General features: G+C 21.5%; 5 protein-coding genes across 5 annotated transcripts; 3 read left to right on the plus strand and 2 right to left on the minus strand.

Moving 5' to 3' along the window:
- Window position 1: 1 nt before the first annotated feature.
- SRAE_2000348100 (Carboxyl-terminal PDZ ligand of neuronal nitric oxide synthase protein) lies at window positions 2-8,659 on the plus strand (the record flags this gene model as incomplete). Its single annotated transcript, XM_024654678.1, has 9 exons — window positions 2-118; window positions 180-406; window positions 489-597; window positions 2,193-2,357; window positions 2,567-3,637; window positions 3,735-4,788; window positions 5,487-5,617; window positions 5,704-6,063; window positions 8,633-8,659. The coding sequence occupies 9 exons, from the start codon at window positions 2-4 to the stop codon at window positions 8,657-8,659; spliced, it is 3,261 nt and encodes a 1,086-aa protein (XP_024508026.1).
- A 3-nt stretch (window positions 8,660-8,662) lies between these two features.
- Window positions 8,663-9,026, plus strand: SRAE_2000348200 (Hypothetical protein; the record flags this gene model as incomplete). Its single annotated transcript, XM_024654679.1, has 2 exons — window positions 8,663-8,735; window positions 8,797-9,026. The coding sequence occupies 2 exons, from the start codon at window positions 8,663-8,665 to the stop codon at window positions 9,024-9,026; spliced, it is 303 nt and encodes a 100-aa protein (XP_024508027.1).
- A 2,554-nt stretch (window positions 9,027-11,580) lies between these two features.
- Window positions 11,581-12,831, minus strand: SRAE_2000348300 (Tyrosyl-DNA phosphodiesterase 2; the record flags this gene model as incomplete). The annotated part of the gene is made up of 4 exons (XM_024654680.1): window positions 11,581-11,592; window positions 11,729-12,381; window positions 12,433-12,661; window positions 12,703-12,831. The coding sequence occupies 4 exons, from the start codon at window positions 12,829-12,831 to the stop codon at window positions 11,581-11,583; spliced, it is 1,023 nt and encodes a 340-aa protein (XP_024508028.1).
- A 223-nt stretch (window positions 12,832-13,054) lies between these two features.
- SRAE_2000348400 (Transcription initiation factor TFIID subunit 2) lies at window positions 13,055-16,416 on the plus strand (the record flags this gene model as incomplete). The annotated part of the gene is made up of 7 exons (XM_024654681.1): window positions 13,055-13,214; window positions 13,260-13,355; window positions 13,410-13,859; window positions 13,911-16,128; window positions 16,191-16,281; window positions 16,330-16,347; window positions 16,399-16,416. The coding sequence occupies 7 exons, from the start codon at window positions 13,055-13,057 to the stop codon at window positions 16,414-16,416; spliced, it is 3,051 nt and encodes a 1,016-aa protein (XP_024508029.1).
- A 113-nt stretch (window positions 16,417-16,529) lies between these two features.
- Window positions 16,530-16,909, minus strand: SRAE_2000348500 (Hypothetical protein; the record flags this gene model as incomplete). The annotated part of the gene is made up of 2 exons (XM_024654682.1): window positions 16,530-16,737; window positions 16,797-16,909. 2 exons carry the CDS (start codon window positions 16,907-16,909, stop codon window positions 16,530-16,532), a joined length of 321 nt encoding a protein of 106 aa, XP_024508030.1.
- Window positions 16,910-23,585: the final 6,676 nt, after the last annotated feature.

Genomic DNA, 23,585 nt, shown 5'->3' on the forward strand with positions numbered 1-23,585 from the left:
GATGCCCAAACCAAAAAAACGAGGGCCCTATAATATTATAACAGATGATTTGTATGATTGTAGGATTCCTTTACATAATGAGCTTGCTTACCAACATGGTATTCACTTTGAAGCTAAGGTTTGAATATTTTTTTTTTGATATATTTAAAATAATAATTTTTTTTTTATCATTTTTATAGTATATTGGAAGTATGGAAATTACAAGACCGGGTACAAGAATAGAGATAGTTGCTGCAATGAGGCGAGTACGGTATGAATTTAAGGCTAGAGGTATACGTAAACGGCCTGTTGATATAACAGTATCAGTTGATGGAGTTAAAGTTGTCCTTCAAAGAAAAAAAAAGCAACAAAAAGATTCATCATGGGATGAATCTAAATTATTAGTAATGTTTCACCCTATTTATAGGTATGTAAAAAAATTTTTTTACTATATTATTTATATATATATATATTTTTTTTTATTAATATAAATAATTTTTTATTTACAGAATATTTTATGTTTCACATGATTCTCAAGATTTACAAATTTTTTCATATATAGCAAGAGACGGGGCTTCAAACACCTTCAAATGTAATGTATTTAAATGTGATAAAAAGGTAAGTTTAATTGATTATTTGTTGTTAAACAAAATAAACATCATATTGCATACTCTTTACAACATCATTGATATTATGTCATAAAAATGGAAAGATTTAAAATAACTTTATAAACTATTCTCAAAAGCATATATATTTCTTTAAAATGTTGCGACTTTTTCATTTTAAAATCATTTTTATAAAAAAATGACGATTTATTTAATTTTAACTAATTACTTCCAAATTTTATTTCCTTTATTATATATATATTATAATAATTAATAAAATATTAGCTCCATATGCCATTATTAATATATAATCAAACTTTAAAAATTACTTTCTAATCATTACCTAATTCATTTTTTTCATCTTTATTTTTTTTTTCCTATAATTTTTATCTTTTATTATTATTTTTAAATAATAACTCTTACCCACATATATATTTTATTGATATATATATATATATATATTTATTTATTATTAAAATATAATTCTATTTTAAAAACAATGTTATCACTGTGGGGTTTAATTTTTTATCTTTTAACAGGATAAAAAAAAAGAAAAAAATTTGTTCTTAAAACATAAAGGTGTCAATTATAAATATATAAGTAAATTTTTTCTCTCCTTTTTATAAGAAAAAGATAATTCATTAATAATGATTAAATAAAAATAATAATAAGTAACAATTTATATTGATAATTTTATATAATTATCATATATATACATATTCTTGATTAAAAAAAGTTATCACACATATGTATAATATTTTCATACCACAATTTTTCATTTTATCCTTCCAATCTTTTGATGAGCTAATCAACTATTATTCTTTATTGATATAACCATCATTTTGTCATTATCATCAATAAATCTATTATAAACGTTTCTTTTACCTTCATTTAATATATCAACTAGTGGTAAGAAACGTTTTTAAAACAGAAACACTAAATGACTCCCTTTTTTCTTGAGTTACATTATTTTATCCTTTAAATAATACCCCTTTTCTCTTCAATCCCTCTTTCTCCTCTCTCCACGACATCATCATAAATTTAAAAAGATAGGCGATATATTTTTTTAGAGTCAGCTTATTACCTTCTTTCTTATGTCTCCACATTTTCTCTAATGAATTCAATTTTCTTCTATTAAAAATAAAACTTTCTACTCTTCTCCTAGTAATTATATTCTTATTATTTATATATCTATAATTCTTATCATCATCCCAACTTTCCTTCTTCCTTAACATAAACACTCTCTACAAATTTTGAAATATTTATTTATAATTATTCAAATTATATTACATTTTAAATGCTTGTGGGGTTTTAGAAAATTTTTTAGCCTATGGTTTTTGTTGACATTCAAAAAAAAAAAAAATTAAAAAAAAAAGAATAATATATTGTTAATATTTCTGTCATTTGTGATAATCAAGAAAAAAATCTTCATTTTTAATCACTCCCACAATATATAATAATAATAATAATATTATATTATTTTTTTTTCCACCCTTCTAATAATTATTTGGTTTATGGTTTTACAAAAATTACTATTTTTCTACAGTCTTTCATCGTACTATATATTTGACCTGGTGTCCTTTGGTGGAGAATATGATTAGGATTCAGGACGAGGACGATGAAAATGAAACGATGTCACAGGAACATCGTTTTTATTATCTGAGATTAATGGCTAAAGCTGGAAATAAAAATGAACCAATCAAAATGAAATTTGTTCGCTGGTCTAGTCCAAAATCACACCATATGAGTGTGGATGATGATGCCAATTTAGAGGTCTCTTTTTAATATTAACTTTTATATATAAAAAAAAAAGAAATGAAAATTACACTAATAAGATAACATCAATATAGATGTTATATATTTTAGGTGTTGTAGAAATGTCTTAAAATATAAGACAATTATTATAATTATATTTAAAAAAAAAATTTATAATTTATATATTTTTTATTATTTATTACTAAATATTTTTATTTTAATTTCAGAGTCAAGCAATGCGTGTAGTTCGAACAATTGGACAAGCATTTGAAGTTTGTCACAAGATCTCACAAGAACAAATAGCCAATACACCTGGAGGAATCGATAAACATCAAACGGATGATGGAGAATCTTCTAGTAGTGTATTTCAACAACAAGGGCGAAACACTTCTGCTAGAAATTCAGTTGCTGGTTTACAGCTGTTAAATACTGATAATGAGGATGATGATGATGATAATAATAACCAATATCAACAAATAAAGCAGGATGACAAATTATCTACTGTAAGAGAAGTTTCATCATCACCTGAACCTAATATAATGCATGATAATCGAAGGCCAAGCATTTATTTACCTCGAAAAATTTCAACTGATCTCTCCTCCTCTGCTCAGCCTCCTGATATAACGAAGGTTCCTCAAGGCACCTCAACCAACTTAACATCTAATATACCACATAAATCTTCTGTTACTACATTCAATAATACTAATACTACTACTAGTAATAATAATACATTTATCCCTACACAAATGAATCCTGTAGCATTAGGAAATAATAATTTAAGTCAACCAAATATTCCTAATATAATTCCTAGTATAAGTAACGTCTTTCCTATGGGTGGTACATTACCTCATTCCAATACATGGAATATTGGAAATTTGCCTATGGGAACTTTCCCATCACTTCAATCACTTGATCCAAATTTTAATACACCAATATTAGCTAATAATCCATATCCAACAATTTATAATTCAGCTTCTGTACCATTTGGTTTAGGATCACCTATTATAATGCCACCAGCTGGAGGAATTGGTAATCAAAATAATCCTGGTACAAAAGATAATGAATTGGTATCAGAAAATGTTAAAGGAGCACTTGATCAACAACAAGCAATTCTTGATTCAACAATGGTAAATACTGCATCTGCCTTACAATTAACTCGATCTCTTGAACAATATAATCAACAATTAATACGAGCTCAATTAGACCAAGCACAACAATCTGCACAGGTAGCTGGATGCCAAGTTCAGTTGTTACGTGATCAATTAACAAGTGAAACAACTGCTAGAATTGAAGCACAGGTAAATAATTCATTTTATTTAATATATAACATAATAACATTATATATAATAAACATACATTTGATTGATTATTATACAATCTTTTTTTTTTTTTTAGTCAAGAACACATCAATTATTAAATACAAATAGAGAATTACTAGATCAGGTATCATCATTAGTACAAAGACTCCAAAATTTAGAATCAAGACTTTCTACAGAAATTCATTCAGCTTGTCAATCAACGGGAAATATACCTACAAAACAGAGCATTCCAATGACAAGGGCACAATTTTCTCCTATTAAAGTTGGCCCACAATACATGGCAAAAAGTGAAGTTTTTTATCCTAATGCTTCGGGAGATGTTATATGTGGACAACCATCACTTTATCAACCATATCAAATGACAACATTAGCAGATTTAAGATCAGGTTCATTACCACCAATCAATAAACAAGTGCAAGATGAACACGGAAAAGAAAAAATTAAATTAAGAAAAGGTAGAGAAGCTAATGGTGCAAAGACAGAACCTGAATCAGCTGCTGATGATACAAGTGATTATTCTGTTTCTGAAATATATGATGGGCCTAGTCAAAAAACATCTATATTTCAATCACATAATCAACCACCACCTCCGCCAACAACTAGTATGCTGCCAACAACATCACATCAAAATTATTCTTCAAATATTGATAATAATTCATCTAATACTTCATCAACAAAAACAAATAAAAAAGGTACAGATTATATACAAAGATATAGTGAAGATTCATTAGGAACTGTTAATACATATGTTCAGTCATCATTTGGAGATGATAATGGAATCTTACAAACACAAACAATTCTTAGAAAAGATTCAACAATAGTTGAGTTACCAAATTTTAAGAAAAAAGATAAAAATAAATTTCAAGATAAAGAATTTTATCGAATGTCATTTAATAAAATGTTACAGGGAGGTAAACCAAGGCAAACAAAATATGAAAAACAGATACCAGAGTTAAATGAAACAGATATTTTAGATTCACAACCAAATCAAGAAGAAGATATTCCAAAACTTGAAAAAAAGAAACATATCAATAGTGGTGGTTCAAGTATGATGAAAGAATTTCTAACAGGAAATCCAATTCAGGGAAGTACCTTTTCTCCAACAGTCAAAGGATTAGGTATAGAAAAAAGTAAGTTATTTACTGATGGTACACATATTATTAATTATGATTGATGATTTATGTCAATGAGAATGTAAAAATGAATGAAATAATGCTTAAAAAAAATAATGGTATGAATCAAATTTATAACTATTTCTTTCTCTTCCTTAAAATCTATACTTAAAATGTATCTATGATATTATTTAAAAAAAAAATCATTTTTACCACTCTATTAAATGTTGAAATATTTTAAAGAATTTAAAAAAAAAAGATTTCTTTTCAATAGTAAATATTTTTAAATTTGAAATAATATGCACGTATATATTTTTCTAATCATTCATATTAATAACATAAACCATTGTTTTCTATAAAGAAAATATATTTTACTTTTTAAAAATAATACGAAACAAATGAATTATTTTTAAGATATAAGTATGTTAATAAGTTGTATATGATATATGTTGATATTTTTTGTTAGAAGAATGAATGTTATTTTTTCATTTATTTATTAATAATATTATTGTATGATTATTAACAAAAATTTTTGTTTAGAATAATAAATTTCTCAAACTTTGATTTTATATGAAATGTATATAGCAAATAATGTCTCTTTTTTTTTAACTTTTATTTATTGTTATTTATTTTAATTTTTTTTGTACTATACTTGTTTTATGAATGAAGAAGCTTTTTAAATTAATTTTGAAAGATGAATAAATAATTTTTTATAGAATTAAATAGATATAAAAATGATAATGCTAATTTTTCTCCAGCATCTGCATCACTTTTTACAGCAATGTATCCACCAAGTAAAATACATATAAATAACCCTATCAATCAATTTGAAGAAAACAAAACTAAGGTAAATTAATATTAACATGAAATTAAATTAATTACCGGTGACAAAAAAATATTTTACAAATAAATATTCAAAATAATCTATTATAGGGTCGTTTTGATAAGACAAAACAGATGACAATGAATAGAGCAAAGTCAATAGATATTGATCATTTAGGAGCAGGAAAAATATTTGAAAATTTAAAAACAGCAAGTCCCAAGAATAATTTAAAAAAAAGAATTTTATCATCAGAAAAAGTATTATTTCATCAAGATGGTCAGATAGATGATGGTGAAAAAAAAGGAAAGAAAAATAATTTACAATTACAGACATCTAATACTGGTATAGTTTTTGGTGTTGAAATAAAAAAACCTCAAACAATTACATCTTTTAATGTTTCTCCTTTTTTTACAAATTCTCAACAAAATGAAACACCTAAATCATCCACATCAACACTTGATTCAGAAAAGGTAATTGCTTTTTTAAATAGAAAATAATGACGACATGGAAAACTTATAAAACTAAATGTCAATATTTGAAAACGTATAACTTAAATTAATTAATTATTACATTGTTTAAGACCTTAACTTTTTTACTTCTTCCCAATATCATTCCATTTACGGATAGAGATAATTTTAATAATATTGTTAATCTTTTGTGAAAATTTAGAAAAAAAAATTGTTAATAATATCATAAATAAAAAATTCTTTAAGTTAAATTTCCTTTTTTTAAACTAAAAAAAATGAATTATTTATCTTTTTTGACTCAACCATTAATAGTATAGTACCAGTAATTTTTTTTTTTCATTAATTTCCTTTCATTTTTCATTAAAAATATTTCATTTGATATATTTTTAAATAATATATCGTTCAACAATTTTTTTTATTTAACAAAAAAAAAAGTAATTTACATAAACTTATGTTACTAATTTTACAAACAATCTTTAACTAATAATTAAATCCTTATAGATAAATATATAGACATAGTTGTAATAAGAAAAATGTACATTAATGTGTGAAATTCTTAAATTAATTATTACTTAATTTTAACGAGACTTTACTTATTTTTCTAATAAATATTTTACAAAATTTTAATAATTAATAATTTGTCATTATGATAGGTTTCTTTTAAGATTTAACTAATCTTTAAAATTAAAAATATAAATTAAAGAAAGAAATTTTTTTTTAAATAAATTATCATTTAAGAATTTAATTTTATAGAATTAGGCATATTAATTATATTTATAAATTTAAAATAAGATGAAATTTTTAAAAATAATTTTGAACAATATTAATTATTAACTAAAATTACCATTTCTAATTTTGTTTTATTTTCAATAACTATATAAACTCATTAGTTTGTTTTTCTTTATAAGTTAATGATAATAAGATATTATTGTGTAAATATAAATTACCTGTTAACAAAAGGTATTATTTTTTTTAAATTAAAAAGATAAAAATTTATAAAAAAAATAGTTATAAATGCCTTTTTCATTAAAAGTTTTTTTTTCAAATTTAAAAATTATATCATTTATCATCTTTGTAGTATGGTAATATTATGTTACAAATTAATAGATTAATTTAATATTTTGAAACTATGATATAATACCCTCTTTTTGAAAATTAAAGATTATTTAGAAAGGACACGAGAGAAGTAATATCATATCTCTTATAAAAAGCACTACTTTTTTTTTTGTTTAAACCATATTTGAATGATTTATTATTCTTCTTATAATTATTTAATCACGTTGTATTCAACAAAATTTAAAATTATTTATTAACAAATATATATATATATATTTGTTTATTCAGTTTAATATTATCATTTTAAAAATGATTTTTATAATAGTTACACAATTTTTATAAGAAATAATACTTTTAACAGTATTTATTATTATATTATTTTACCATATAAAAATTTCTTTTTAGTAATTATCTTGAAAATTTCTAATTACCCAGTAAAGTATATATTAAACAGATTAAAATTATAATTATTTTCAATAATAGCTAAAAAAAACAAAATAAAATCTCTATAATTTAGTTTCAAATGCATAGATAAAATTTTTTTTTGAAAAAAAAAATACACCTACATAAAATATTGATAATAAAAATCAAAAGAAAAAATATTACTTTTCATACCAAATTAATTGTTTATATTATGGTATATTTTGGTTCTCACAACTCTATAAATATATATTTCTATAATTTATTATTATTTTTACCCCATTTCCATCAACAATTTAAATTTAAATTTTATATTTTCATTCAAATTGCCTTTTTCTTTTTAACATTTGAAAAAAAAAATTTTTTTCAATTCCAAGTACTTTATTTTAATGTGAAATATATCATAATATTTCAAAAAGATATTCTCAGATATCTTATTTCTTAAAAATTAATCTATTTCAAATTTAAACAGATTATGAGGTCATAAATTTTATTCTTATGCATTGTGTTTTTTTATTGAAATTTTTTTTTTCTATATTTTAAATTTTAATGTTGTGTATCAAACATTTCTCCACCTATTTTGATTTTATCCTAAGTCATAAAAAAAACACATACATCACATCTTCTTTTTTATTACATTTTATTCTTAATTTTTTTATCTATTTTTTTTTCTTTACCATAAAATTTATTTGTAAAAAAAAATTTTTAATTTATACAAGTTACAATTATAATCTACTTTTAGTAATTGTAGAGATTAAGTTTGATAATCAAAAATTAATTAGTTATGCAATATTATTTGTAACATATATTTTATTACTCCCTCTTGATAATAAATTTAATTATTCTTGTCAGAACAAAAAAAAATAGTAATATTACTTTTAAATTTTTATCTCAAATTTTCTTTTTTATTGAAATGTAGTTTCAATTTTATGAAAGTATAGATAATTGTAATAACAATCCACTCCCAATTAATGAAATATATTTGTAATATAATAATAATATTGAATCTTTTCGTATAATTAGATTAAATTACTTTGATATAATGTCATCATTGTACAATAAAATATAAATAAAGTTAAATTTTTTACTATTTTAGTTTTTATCAAAAACTTTTCAACATTAAGACATGGCATATTCAAGTATCTTAAACAAAATAACTTTTTTGTTTCTTGGATTCATTCTATTGATAACTGCAGAGTGTAAGTTTAATTTTTAATATTATAATAATAAAAAAATTAATTTTTTTTAACCTTTTTTTAGTAAACAAAAACAATGCTGTATCAGAACAATTTACTGCTAATGAAGGAGTAGAATCATTTAATCCTTATCTTTATCAAATCAAAAAGTTCCAATACCCATATGATGATGATATGTCGTTGTATTATCAAATGAATGAGCAAATACCCATTAGAGATAGAAAATGGGCTTCACAATTAAGATATGGTAAACGATCTAGTTGGGCAAGCCAACTTCGCTATGGAAAAAAATAAAATTAAAAAAAAAATTATAATTACTTATCATCAGCCACAACAATCTTTGACAAAATATTAAATTACTCACAATAAAATAAAACTGAAAACTATTTTATACAAATTTTTTACAATAGTCATTTAATACCTTTATATTATCCCTACACAGTCATTACAAAATTATATGTTAAAATTTAATAAAAATTATTAAACTATGTCATAATCATAGTACTATAATAATTTTTTAAAAATGTTTGTATTTAAAAAAAAATTGTTATTTTAAAATTTTTTTTATAATATTTTTATTTTGGAAAATATAACTACATTTTTATTATTGGAGAGTAACTAAGCTTGTTATTATTAAAATTTTTGTATCTAATTTCTTTGTAATTTTTTATAATAAAAATTTATATGAAAAAATTTGTTTTTTTAAATATTTTATGTTATACTGTAAAATAAAGTGCATGTGAAAAGTAAAAGTTTTAAAAAAAAATTTTAGAGTTTTTGACGTAGCGTTGATGAAGAAAAAAAAAATTTTTTTTTAAAAAAACAGATAATAAAGGAAAAAACACATCAGTGGTTATAAAAATTTCTAAACAATTGATAAGAAATATTTATTTTTAGAAAATTTTTTAAAAATTTTTTTATACTGTAATGAAATATCATATATTTTTTATTATTTGTAGATTGTACTATGTATTCTTCTAGAGATTAAAGATAATTTATACTAAAACAAATTTTTCCTATTTTATCTTACTTAAAAATATAATTTATAACTATGAAAACTTTTTTTTTTAAATATATTTTTTTTTCAATTCAAAATGTACTATTATTATTATAGGAAATTATCTTTTTAATCGAAAAAATAAATATTATAATTTTAACTAAGTTCTGTCATCATTTTATAATATTTTGGTATTAATATCTATTTTAAAAAGGAAATATTTTTTAATTTAGTAATTGACTAAAGATGTCTCCAATACATAATCAAATTAAACTATTTTAAAAAACTTTTATTTATTTCAAATATCATTTAACCTGGGAATATATTTAAAAATTATTCTAGTATTATTTAACTCTTTTCATATGTACATGATATTATAAAGAATCTTTTTTTAAAGTAAAAATTGAGACGTCAACTAAAAATGAAATGGATGATTTTAATGGCAAAATATTTGTAAAAATAAAGTATATTATTTACATGAATACATTTATCATTATGTATCAACATAATTTATATTTTTAATTTTATGAAATAAATTATTTTATATTAAAATTGGATTACTTATTAATAATGTTTAATATTAAAAGTTTTTTTTACTAATAAAAAATTTATTGTATTAAATTTTCCTTAAAGATATTTATACAAAAAACGAATCATTTTTTTTCTTTTAATAACTTAATACTTCTTATCCATGTGTATCAGATTATTATGATTATTTTGTAAATATTTTACAAAAATGTATTTATATATTTACACTTTTAGAGTTTTTTTTAATTACAAGTTTTTAAATTAAATATAAAATATCTTGAAAGATAAATATAATTGAAAGGATAATAAAATCAAATATATTTACATTAAATATTCAATAAAAAATAATTTATTAAAATTTTGAGATATTATTTCATGACATCAATTGAAAAATTTACTTCCTGGCTATTACAGTGGCCACCTATTGCTAGAAGATAATTTCCCAAAAAATGTACTGTAAATATCCAATTAATAATATTTAAAAAAAAAATTTTTTTATATTAACTTTATCAACTATTAATTACCTTCTAAGAAATAAATTAAATATAAGAATATAATTTTCTTAACTGTCAAAGAGAAAATTCCAGGACATTAAAAATGTTATTTTCATTCATAAATTAAATAAATAATAGTAAATATGTATGATATCAAATAAAAAAATATTTTTTTATTTTTTAATAAAAGTTATGGAGTTAAAAAATAATAGCAAATATTTTAGTTACGTAATCGTTCACGGTCACAGTAGTATTAATGCACAACTATTTTGAATGTAAAAATATTTACTCCAAACTTTTTTGTATTGTTTACTATAATAATTTTTTTTTCATTTTTGTCAATTATTAAATAAAGGTAGATTACATTATTAAAAATAAATGAAAAATAGGATCTTTATTGCTTTGGTAAAATCATTTTTTTTTTGGTCTTATCTTTGTTTAACTTGGATCTCAAGAAATTAACAGACATTCCTCATCTAATTGAAATTACCAAAGTTATTGTAAAAAATATTTTTGCCTGTATCTCATTGTTTCTTTTTTCTAAATCGACAGTTTTTTATATCGTCTTCTTTCAAAAAAAATGTCATGCTCTAACAGACTGTTAATAATTTTTAACAAATTTTATTTTAGAAAAAAGTTACTGAAATTTTTTTAAAACCAGATTTAATTTTTTATTAATAAAGTATGAAGCAATTTTTAAATAATTTACCTTTTTTGCATTGTAATATCAACATTTAAAATTTAAATTATTTTCTTGTTGTAATAAACTTGTGAAAAATGTTTTTTTAAAAAATGATATATCTTATTATTGCACTAGTAATCCGATATTTTAAAGTGCTTTCTAAAAATTTAAAAACTAATACATTAAAATAAAAATTTATTTATTTTAATCCAAAAAAAATGGTCCTGGTAAGACCATATAGTATTAGAAATATTTATACAATATTATCATCTTCAATTTCATTATCAGAAATTACCTCTTCAACTGTCACCGGTTCAAATTGGAAATTTGTAAAAATTCCCAGATGATCAGATAAAGCACAATCTTGCTTTTTTAACCACTCAAACCCAATATGTTCATAATTTGATAAATTAAGAAAACCTCCATCATGATAAATTCTATCAAATCTCGCTTTAGGAGTAAAGGAACGATCAGACTTTTTTGAAAATATCTCTTCACCTCTCCAAGTGTAGTTATATTTTGATGGTCTCCCATATTTTACAAAACAATCTAATTTTTCTGAGACTATTTGACTACATTCTTCTTTACGAATATTAAGATCTCCACCAAATATAACATCATACCCTCTTATTTTTAATTCTTCCATCTTTTTGACACACCACTCCATTTGAGCCACCCTAACAGCCGACGATTCTTTTCCACTTTCCAAATGAGTATTTATTAAAGCTATTTTTTTAGACAAAAGATCAATTTTTACCAGATGGCAACCTCTTTCCATTTTTGAATTTTTAAAAGGCAAAAATTCATTGCCCATAACTTTTATTGTATTAACTACACAAACAGCTGTGAAATATTTATCATACATTGTGTAATCTCCTCTTTCATACATAATGTTATAGATTGGTGATAAATATTTATCCACAACTTTAGCCATACTAGGAGAAAGTTCTTGAAAAAAAATGACTTCAGGTTTTTTTTCATCTATTTTTTTTATAATACCTTTCATTCGAACATCACAATGAACTTTATATAATCCATTGACATTCCAACTTATTAAACCAAAATCTAATAATTTGCTCTCTACCTCATCCTTAATTTCTTCAATCTTAGCTTTTTTACATGCTGGTACATCATTTACAGAAGCTATATTTTGACATTCAGATTGAACATCAACACCCTTCTCTTCATATAACTCATCAGAGACTTGAAAAAATAATAAGCAAGCCCACTAGAAAGTTGTTTAAAAAATTTAATAAAAAAAAAACTTACTTCAACTGAGTTATTACAATCAGCTAAGAATTGTCTAGCAACATCTGGGTGACTTTTTGTATTTTTTACAAATTCATCTATTTCCGCTTGTGTAGGAGGTCTAGTCGATTGATTTGTATTGAATTCCATAATTTACAAAATATTTTGTCATCCAAAAATTATTGGTAAGAAGAAAAAACATTAAAAGATTAAAATGTACTTTTAGTATAACTAAAATATTTGCTGTTAGTAGTGTTGTTCCAAAAATGTTACAAGACAACACTTTGTTTGGTGAAAAAAAAAATTTACATTGTTTATAATTTGAGAAACTAAAAATTATTATCTTTCTTTATCTACTTACTATATTTTTAAAATGTCAACATCTGATGATGCATTACCATATCGTGTTATTTCACAATTAGTTATTATAAAAAATATAGATTTTATAAAGAAAACATTTAATTTTCGTACTGAATTAGCTATAGCACCTTTGAAAAAAGAGATATTTCAATTAGAACTCCATATTGGAAATGGTTAGTTGGATAGTCATTATAATTTAAAACAATGTATCTTTTTAGATGTAATTTTACCAAATGAAATTAATGATTCTAATATGATTGTATCTATGGAAGGTTCTGATGTTGTATATACTAGAAAAAATTTAATAAAGAAAGGTACATTTAATTTTTCTCAAAACAGTAGTGATATACATTTTTTAAAATATCAAGCAGCACAATATAAAAAAGCAATTGAGGCTGGAAATGTTAATCAAAGAATGTTAATAACTCTTAATAAATTAGCTAAAGATAAAGTAAAAAATGGTGAAATTTTAAATTTATGCATTGAGGGAATTCTTAAAAATCCTCAACATGGTGTTCATTTTACAACACTTCTTAGTGAGGAACATCTTGAAGGTGTTCATATGTATACAATACGTACAAGTAATTTGTCTTCAACTCATCAATGGTTACCTTGTCTTGATTATCCTAATAGTTTACAGGTATGGAGATTTGAAATTATTACCTCATCTGAATATATGGCTGTTGCTCCTGGTGATTTAATTGATGTTGTTTCACAAAGTCATGGAAAAGAAAAATGTTTTATATATGAACAAGTTATACCAACTTCTCCAATGAATATTGGATTTGCAGCTGGAAATTTTCATGAATATACTTGTGGTGACAGTTTAAAATTTACTTGCTATTATCCTCCTCATTTATTACCTTTAGTTAAACAAACTATGGAACATGAATCAAGAACATTGGAATTTTTTGAAGAACTTCTTGGATGTAAATTTCCTTTTAATAGTTATCATATAGTTTTTGTTGATGAATTAGAAAGAGAAATGCAATCATATTCCTCATTAACAATTTCAAACATATCACAACTTTATCATAAAAAAATTTTTGATACTGTTCGAGATGTAAGGCAAAATTTTGCACATGCTGTAGCACAACAATATTTTGGATGTCTTGTTAATATATCTGATTGGCTTGATATTTGGTTGATACGTTCTTTAGCCAGATTTTTGACAACTCTTTATGTTGAAAAATATTTTGGTCATTCTGAATATATGTATCAAATTTCTAAAATAATGGAAGCTGTATGTTCATATGAAAATAAGTATGGACCAATTTTTCTTCGTCCTTTTAAAGATTCTGAAAAAGCACAAATGATATCAACTTTACAATGTCAAACACAGGCTAAATTTTTATCAGAAAATGAATTTCCAGGTTCATTATTAGATGAAAATATTGATAAACTTAATAATAAATGGAAAGGTCTTCATTTTGATCCTCGTTCACCAGAAACAGCATCACCAATTTATGTTGATAATTTATATAGAAAAGGCCATTTTTGTTTAAGAGTTCTTCAAATGAGACTTGGAAAAGATACATTTTTTAAAGTTATTCAAAAAGTTTTATCAATGTCATTGTCTGTATCAGAAAAATTATCTAAATGTGCTGAATGGGAAAATATGTGTGTTTCAACTGAATCATTTTTTAAAACTATAACAAATATAACTGGACAAGAATTACCATCATTCATGGAACAATGTATTTATGGTGGAGGTCATGCAAATTTTGATGTACAATATACATTTAACAAAAAAAAGAATATGATTGAATTACAATTAACACAAGAAGCTGGAACTGATAAAGGTTTTCAAACATATGTCGGTCCATTAACTGTTGTGGTACAAGAATGTGATGGTCCAGTTTATCATACAATACAAATAGATTCAAAAATTACAAAACATGATTTAAATGCAAAATCTAAAGGTAGACGTTTAAAAAAAAAGAAAGTACCATTACATACAGGTGATGAAGTTGAAATTGATCTTTCTTTACTAATGGATACAGAATCTCCTGTTTTATGGATACGTTTTGATCCTGATCTTCAATTGGTAAGGAGAGTTAAGATGCGTCAACCTCATCATAATTGGCAATATATGCTTAATTATGAGAGAGATGTTTTGGCACAATTTGTAGCTATTGAAAATTTAGAACCATTTGCTACAACAGAGACACAAGAGTTATTACTAGAAGTTTTAGAAAATAACAATTTTTTCTATCGAGTTAAGATAGCTGCAGCAGATATGTTAATTAGAATAACAAATAAGTTGAATGCTGAAGAAAGAGTTGAGGTGACAAATACTCCAAGAATATTACAATCACTTAAGAAATTTTTTTCATGTAAAAGTTCTTTAGATTTACCAAAATCAAATAATTATTCATTAACTTCAACACATTTACAACATTATTTTTTGTCACAAGCTTTACCAATGTCTATTGCTAAATTAAAAACAAGAAATAATATTCCTAATATGGATGCATTTAATTTTATTTTAAATCTTCATAAATATAATGATAATTCATTAAATAGATATGCTGATGATTTTTATCGTGCTGGTATAATAACAGCAATGGGAAATTTAATATATCCAAATAAAGATACCAAAGAATTATGGAATGTTAATAAAATGAATCCTGATATTAAAAGAATTTTATCAGAAATAACTTTTGCTTATAATATGGATATGATGATTCCAAGTTATGGGAGAATTGTTACAGTTGCATGTATTAAAATTTTATATAAACTTATGTTAACAGAACATATACCTTTAGAACCAAATACTTTTATACCATTATGTAAAGAAGGTATATATATTGAGATAAGAAAAACAGCTTTTCTTTGTTTAATAGATATGATAGGAAGAGTACATAATGAAAAAATGATACCTATATTTGATTTTGTATTAAATACATGTCTTGAAACAAATAATACACAATTAAAATATCAATTAGCATACATTCTTGCTACAAGACCAATTTTTGATTCAGAAAAAACAAAACGTCCAGGATTTAAATATCCACTTAATAATCCTGAAGTTATGAAAAAATTATGGCTTATTATAAATAATGATAAATGTAATAGCTTATTAAGGTTATCATTTGCTGATATGTTTTATGAGATGTATGGTAATTTTATTCCTGGTATTTTAATAGAAAAAAGCGAAGAAGAAAAATCTTCTATTGGAATGATTGTGTAACCTTTACTTCTTTATTAATTAAATATTTTTGTTATTGTAAAAAAATTGTAAATTTTATTGTTGTAAATATTATGTTATCATATTTTTTTTTCTAGAAAAAAATTAATTCTATGGTATACTCTTTGGGTAATTTGTATTTTATTTTTAATATAAATATTATAAAGGAGATTTTGAAATTGTAGAATACTAATGTATTATAACATTTTTTTTAATATATTAATGAATAAAGTAATTGTGTTTATTGGTTTCTTGTTATTTTGTTATAGTAGTTGTTGTCCCATAATACAAATTAAAACTAGCCCCAAATGGGTCCTAATTTTGTCCATTTTTTTGAGCTACGTTTCATATATCTTCTTGGAATTCCAAATAAATCCCAAAATATTCCAATCTCAGGGTCTAATAAAATTTTGTTACGTTTAAAATATGGTTTGTTATCTTCATCTTCTAAAATTTCATTACTTTTCACATCATTCTGATTTTGTATAGGAAGTAACAAGTATATTCTAAAAATAAATTTTTTTATATTAAAAAAAAAACTTATTATTTTTTAATTATTATTTACCTTTTTTTTAAAGCTAAAATTTCATTGTTATTATTTGGTATACTTCTATCATTACTTAATGCTTCAAAGCAAAAAAGAGTTAAAAGAAATATTTTAAATATTTTTGTTATCATTATTTTTTAAATAATTAAAAAATTATTAGTTGAAAAATAAAGGTACTCTAAAATAGAAATAAATATAATAAATTAACAATACTTAGTTTTTTTTTTTATTTTTTAAAAAAACAGTTATATTAGCGCTATTATATATATATATAAGCCAGTCTTGATAATGTATATTTTATTAGATAAATAATTGCTGTACAGTACGTAGTTAAAAAATAATTAAGTATAGTAAGAAAAATATAAATGGATGTTTATATAAAAATAAAAAAATCTGTTAATAAAAGAGGATATACCAATAATTAGAAATCTTTAAATAGTATAACTGAATATTAAAATTATTTGTGCATGTTGATTTCATATTTTTATAAATTTATTTATACACCTACACTATTTTTTTTTCTTTATAATATTTTTATTTTAATAAAATAAAAGCTTAATATATATAATATAATACAAAAAAAAAATATTTTGTACTATATTTAGATACAACATTACAACAATAAAATTTCATTATTTTATGATACGCTTATTATTATAATAAAAATGTTACATTTAAAATAAAGAACTATAATTAAAATTACGTGATATAGAAAAAGGAAATAAAGTATAATTTTATAAAAACTTTTAAATAGACTTAAAGAAATATTACTTTTATTCTAATTAATGATATCTTATTTGATGAAAAAAGAAAATTAATTAAGTCTAACAAATGAACAAGATACTACAGTTCAAAAATTATTATACTCCCAATAGGAGTGGCAAATAAATTTTTTTTTTTATAATTATGTATTGCGATATTATCATTTTGCATAATTTTTATAACTTTATCTTTATTTAAAATAATTTGAAAAGAAAATATAATTTATATATATGATAGATATTCATTAAGACAATATCATGATGCTGCAAAAATTTTATACAGTTAATATTAAAGAATATTATAATGATTAGAAAATTATACAAAGTAATTACTTTTTTTTTCTTTTTATATTATAATTCTTAAAATAATTTTAAATTTAATTTAATAAATTTTGAAATTTTTGGTTCATTATAATTTATAATATTAAAACAAAATTTTATATAAAACTTATTTTTACTTTTCTTTTTAAAATGTCAATTATTAAGTCATTTTATGGAAAAAAATTTTTTTTTTTTAAAAATATTAAAGATTACTTGATATAATTTAAATAAAATGATATTTATAAATATATAATGTACTTACACAAACAATATATTTATTTTCGTTACTTTTACAAATCATTTCTCAAAATAATTAGTATTATTGTTAATGTTATTTTATTTTATTTTTTTCAAAAGATATATTTTTAAATTAAAGGTAATTTATATCTATAAATTTATTTAACAATTATTTGACATTTAGAAAAAAAAAACTAATATTTAGTTTTAAAAAGTATTTGTTGATATTATGTACAAAATATCTGGTAAACAATGATTTATCAAACTTGGATTATGTTTGTGGTACTTGAAATATGATTAGTAAATAATTATTACAGTTTAATAAAGTTTTTATAAGTATGCTGTTGATGTGATATGTAAATATATACCTATCTTCTTTAAACTTTATTATTATTCAATCGATTAGTTTCTTTTTTTTTTTCTATTTTTAAATATTTCTATTTAATATTTTAATAATTATAATTGCGTAATAAAGACCTTCCGATTAATTGAAATATTTTACACACCTTTTTTATTCACTTATATTAACAGTTGCAGCTGGAAGACCTTATTATATGCAATCACTTATTGGTACTTGAAATACTTATATTTAGTTACCTTTAACAATATAAGATTTATCTAAATTCTTCAAAATTATTGCATCATCCATATATGTGGTTGCCTTCAAAAGACTATTAATAAAGATATCTTATTTTATAATAAACTTCATATAACTCTTCAAAATTTTTAACATTTGTGCAGGTGTTTTAAAAAAAAATCCCTAATTCTTTACCTACAAATCTCATACTTTTTAATCTTTTTTATTTTCTTTGTTCAAGTGTTATGTTATAATGATTATATAAAAAATTTTTAAAATTATTGAAAAATTATATATGACATGTAAACAAAGATCCCCATAATTTTATTATTATTTTTTCTATTACTTTATATATATTTTTTTTTAAAATCTTTAAATCAAAATTTTTATTAAAATCACATTTTACCCTTCAAAAGATTTATATATAAATAAAAATTGATGAAAAAAATTATTTTTAATAATATAGTAGTACCAGAACAAAAATATAAATTAATTGAAATTTTTAATTTTAAAAAGGAACAAATAGAATAGTATAAAAAGAATAACCATACATATGTTTTGCCAAGATTCATAATCACTTCAAATTTAATTTTATGTCAAGGACCTCTTTTAACAATTCTTCAAGTAGCTAAAGATAATTGAACTCATTCTTCACAGATGGAGGAAAATGAAAAAGCGACAAGATATTTATAAGAAAAATAATAAAAAGATGTTAAAGTATATTAATTGTTTAATAGACATAGACAACACAAAAAAAAAATTTACAAGGATAACTAAATTTTTATAATATATATATCTTTTTGTTTTATTCATTTTTCAAGTACCTAACACCATTTTAGAAGTAAACAATCTTTTATATTCAAAACTTCTGGTAATTTTAAGAGTTTTAATATATGTTTACTACATATGTCTTTATAAATTATAAATTTTAATTATATATTTATAAAATAATTAGACAAATGTTAAGATTTTAAATAACAAAAACTTTTTACATTTCATTCTCAAGAAAGATAAATAATAAAAAAAAATTATAAGAAAGTATATCAGTTGTAATAATAAATAAACTTATTAAAAAGAATTGTTAAATAAATTTCTCACCTTGACAAATCTCACATAACAATACAATTGTTTTGTTTAACTATTTCACATTTTTTGTTTTTTCACAAAATAGTAAATAGTTATTGTGCCATCTCAAGTTCATGTTCTCAAACCACTCATTGTTACACTTTATTGTTTAATGATAATGGTTATAACAATCAAACCAGGAAATGACCGTTTAACACTTCCTTTATTTATATTATCTTAATATTGTATTTTTTTATTACCAATTATGTGGTAGTAATATACTTTAATTAGTTTTGTGTACTTTCAATTACTGTACCCTTGTTGTTTTTTTTTAATAATAGAATAACAAACAATAATTCATTTTATTATTGATATTATTATTATTATTAAGCTCCTAACTAAATATTATAAAATAAATTGTTTCTATTTTAAAATATTTTTTATATATAAAATAATATTTTATTATAAAAAAAAAACTTTCATTATTAAATATTAAAATTCAGCAAAAAAAATTTTTTTTTTTTCAATATATAACAAAATGTATTAAAAACATTTACCCTGCTATTTAAAAATGCTATTTTAAAAGTGTTAATTAACGCAATCTATTACCAAGTATACTGTAATCACAAATTTTAAAATTTCTTTTTTTTTTTAAAAGACGCTGCAATTTTTATTAATAATGCTACTAGCATTACAAAATTATTAAAAGAAAATTTAATAAAAACTCTTCTTATTGTAAGGAGAGAAGAATAAAAAAGAATTTTTATGAAAAATAATATTTTTACATTAAAATTTTTTTTTTATTCAAATAAAAGAAGTATTCTTAATTGTTTGATGAAACAAATTGTATTTAGTGTAAAAAAAATAAAGGTTTTTTTTTCTTCTTCTTATTATATCATCGTACTATAGTTTTATTGTGACACATTTATAAAATTGATAAATATACCTAATATTCAAGGTGATAAATTATTTACATTACTTTTCAAGCACAATATGCAACTATTCCATTAGTTTTTGAAGTGTCGATATATTTATTGAAAATGATAAAGATATCAAATATATTTTAATATTTTAGAGTTAGTTTACCTATTATTTACTTTTTAATAAAAATGATTTCTTAAGAGTTTACTTTATTTTATTAAGTGATAATTTACTTTATATATTTCTTTATTGAAATTGATATTTTGCATATTATATATATATATATAACATCATGATTATATATTTATAGGTAAATTGATTGAATTATATTTAATATTTGTTTATCCATTGAATAGAGATAATCTGATTGACTTTTTATTAAGCCTTATCATTATATGTCATATCAAATGTCTTTACTATATTACTTAATCATGATGTATTATTTTATAATTAAAGTGTCAAAAGATTAGGTAGCTCATTTTTAAAATAGTCATTTAACTATACATTTATATTTCTTATTCATACAAATACTTTTTATTGTTTTTTTTAACTTCATGACCCTAAAATGAACCATTTAATGGAAGGGTGCCGTTATCCCCGGAGATTGCTCTTTACAATCTTTAATTTATCTTCCCTATACAATTTTTACTCATGAAACATGCTGTGGAATGCAGGTGCATAGATAAACAAAAAAAAAAAAGGAAAAGAGATGTTTAATTAAATAATTGTTTCTAACTGCTTTTTTTTTTAAAGGAAAATGAAGGTAGTTGAATTAGAATATTATTAGGAAGGTTTATGTAAAGTGATAAATTATATTATTCTTTACTCTTCAAACTTTTGAAGATATTACAGTGAGAAAATTCAAAAGAAAAACAGTTGCGTAATTTCTTTAAGTATCAAAAGTTCAACACTTTAATAAATACCATTTAAAAAGTTTTTATTTTCTCAATATTATCTTGTGAAAGAAAACATCTATAATTAAGAATGAAACAAAAAAAAATGATGTAATAATAAATTATATTTTTATATTAAACCGGAAATAATAATGTTTCATTTCTGTATATTAAAAAGAAAAAAAGCCGGTACACATTAAAAGAAAAATTTCTTCTAATAGGAACATCTTCAAAATAATAAAAATAACTTAAAAGTAATTACAATATGTTTATCATAAACAAATATGGCACTTATATAGTAATTAAAAGCAATCACACCAAACGTTATAATCTTATGTTAGTCAATATTTTTTTTTAATAACAATTCTCATTAAGATTTCTTTTAATAACTTTTCTTTATACTTAATTAAAGTAAATAAATTTATCATTCCTAAACAAAACCCCTAAAATGGCTTTTTAAATAGTTACACTTTGTTATAATTAAAAGAACAAACTATCTTTTCCATTAACTTCTTTGATCATAGCGAAAAACTATTTTTGTCTTTTATTGACTTTATCCAAATACCTTCTATAGGATAACCCCCTTAACTTCTGGTGATATTATGTATATATATGTAAATAAAGTAAAACATTATTTTATCTTGTCAAAGGATTCCTCTCTATTGATGACGGTTTACTTAAAAGAAGATTTAAAGTTAAGGACAATTAGTCAAGACACTTTTAAACAATATGTTTTAATTGAAGATAAGTAATTTTAAATGTGTAATGAAGATCAGATATAAAGGTTAATTGAGTGGATAAACACCAAAAATATACATATAATTTTAATAGACACTTCATTTTTAATAACTTTTTATTTATTTTTCAATGATTTATCATTTTATATATATTTAATAATAACTTAATAAAAATTTTTAAAATATATTACTATAAAAAGATATTAAATTTTAATATTCTTTTATTTTAAATTTAAAATTATACAAAAGTAATGAACATTTTAGGAATAACAAAAAAATTAATAATTAAAAGAATTCACATAACATATCGCTAAGTGATAATTAGAGAGTAGTTAAAATAACTATCCTATTATATCATAACTTTACTTAAACAATAGTCAACTATTATTCATGCCGAAGAAAGTAAGATATACAAAATTGTAAAAAGAAAAAAAAGTATTTACTGGTATGATTAATCTCTTTAAACATTGCATAACAAGTAGTTAAAAAGAAGTTCATTAAACTATAATTATAAGCTTTTCCTTATCCAAAAATCCCATTATCCATTTAATAATAATGATATATACTCATCATCTACTTCTATAATCTTATACAACTTTTTTTTTTTCTTTATACTAAGCATGTTTATTTTTATGAATACGATTATTTATATAAATCTAAATTTTTCTTCTATCAAAAAACATCATACATCCTTCAAATTGTCTATTCCAATTATCTCTTAAAAATTACTCTCCCTCCAACAATAGAATTTACACACACATTTATACAAATATAAATAATAAATATAAAAGTATACGGTAATATAGAGAATCACATATATATATATATATATTCACAATTCATTTTACAAAAACAAGAAATATTATAAAGAGTTATTAAATTATTTTATTTCACTTAATCATAAAAAGAAATACACATAAAGATTATATAAATATATATACTTAATATATGACATGGAAAATGTGTAGAAAATTATTTATAATTTATTTTTTCTACAAAAAAGCACATATTGCTAAAAACCAGGTGAAAAAAAAAAGATAGGATAACTAATTGTTTTTTTTTTGGTATATTAAATTTATATTTTTAAAAAAAAGCATTTATAAAAAATGAAAAAAAATAACCAAAAAAAAAGTAATATTAGATTGCCAAAGAAAGAACATTTTTTTCTTGATTTTGTAGAAAGATAGATATAAAAAAAAATAAATAAAATATAATTTTTTTGTCACTACTCATAAATTTAATTATGATGTTTTAATAGAAAATATATGATATCAAGAAATTTGGCTTTGACCATT

The sequence above is a fragment of the Strongyloides ratti genome, assembly GCF_001040885.1.
Source record: "Strongyloides ratti genome assembly S_ratti_ED321, chromosome : 2".
Lineage (NCBI taxonomy): Eukaryota > Metazoa > Nematoda > Chromadorea > Rhabditida > Strongyloididae > Strongyloides > Strongyloides ratti.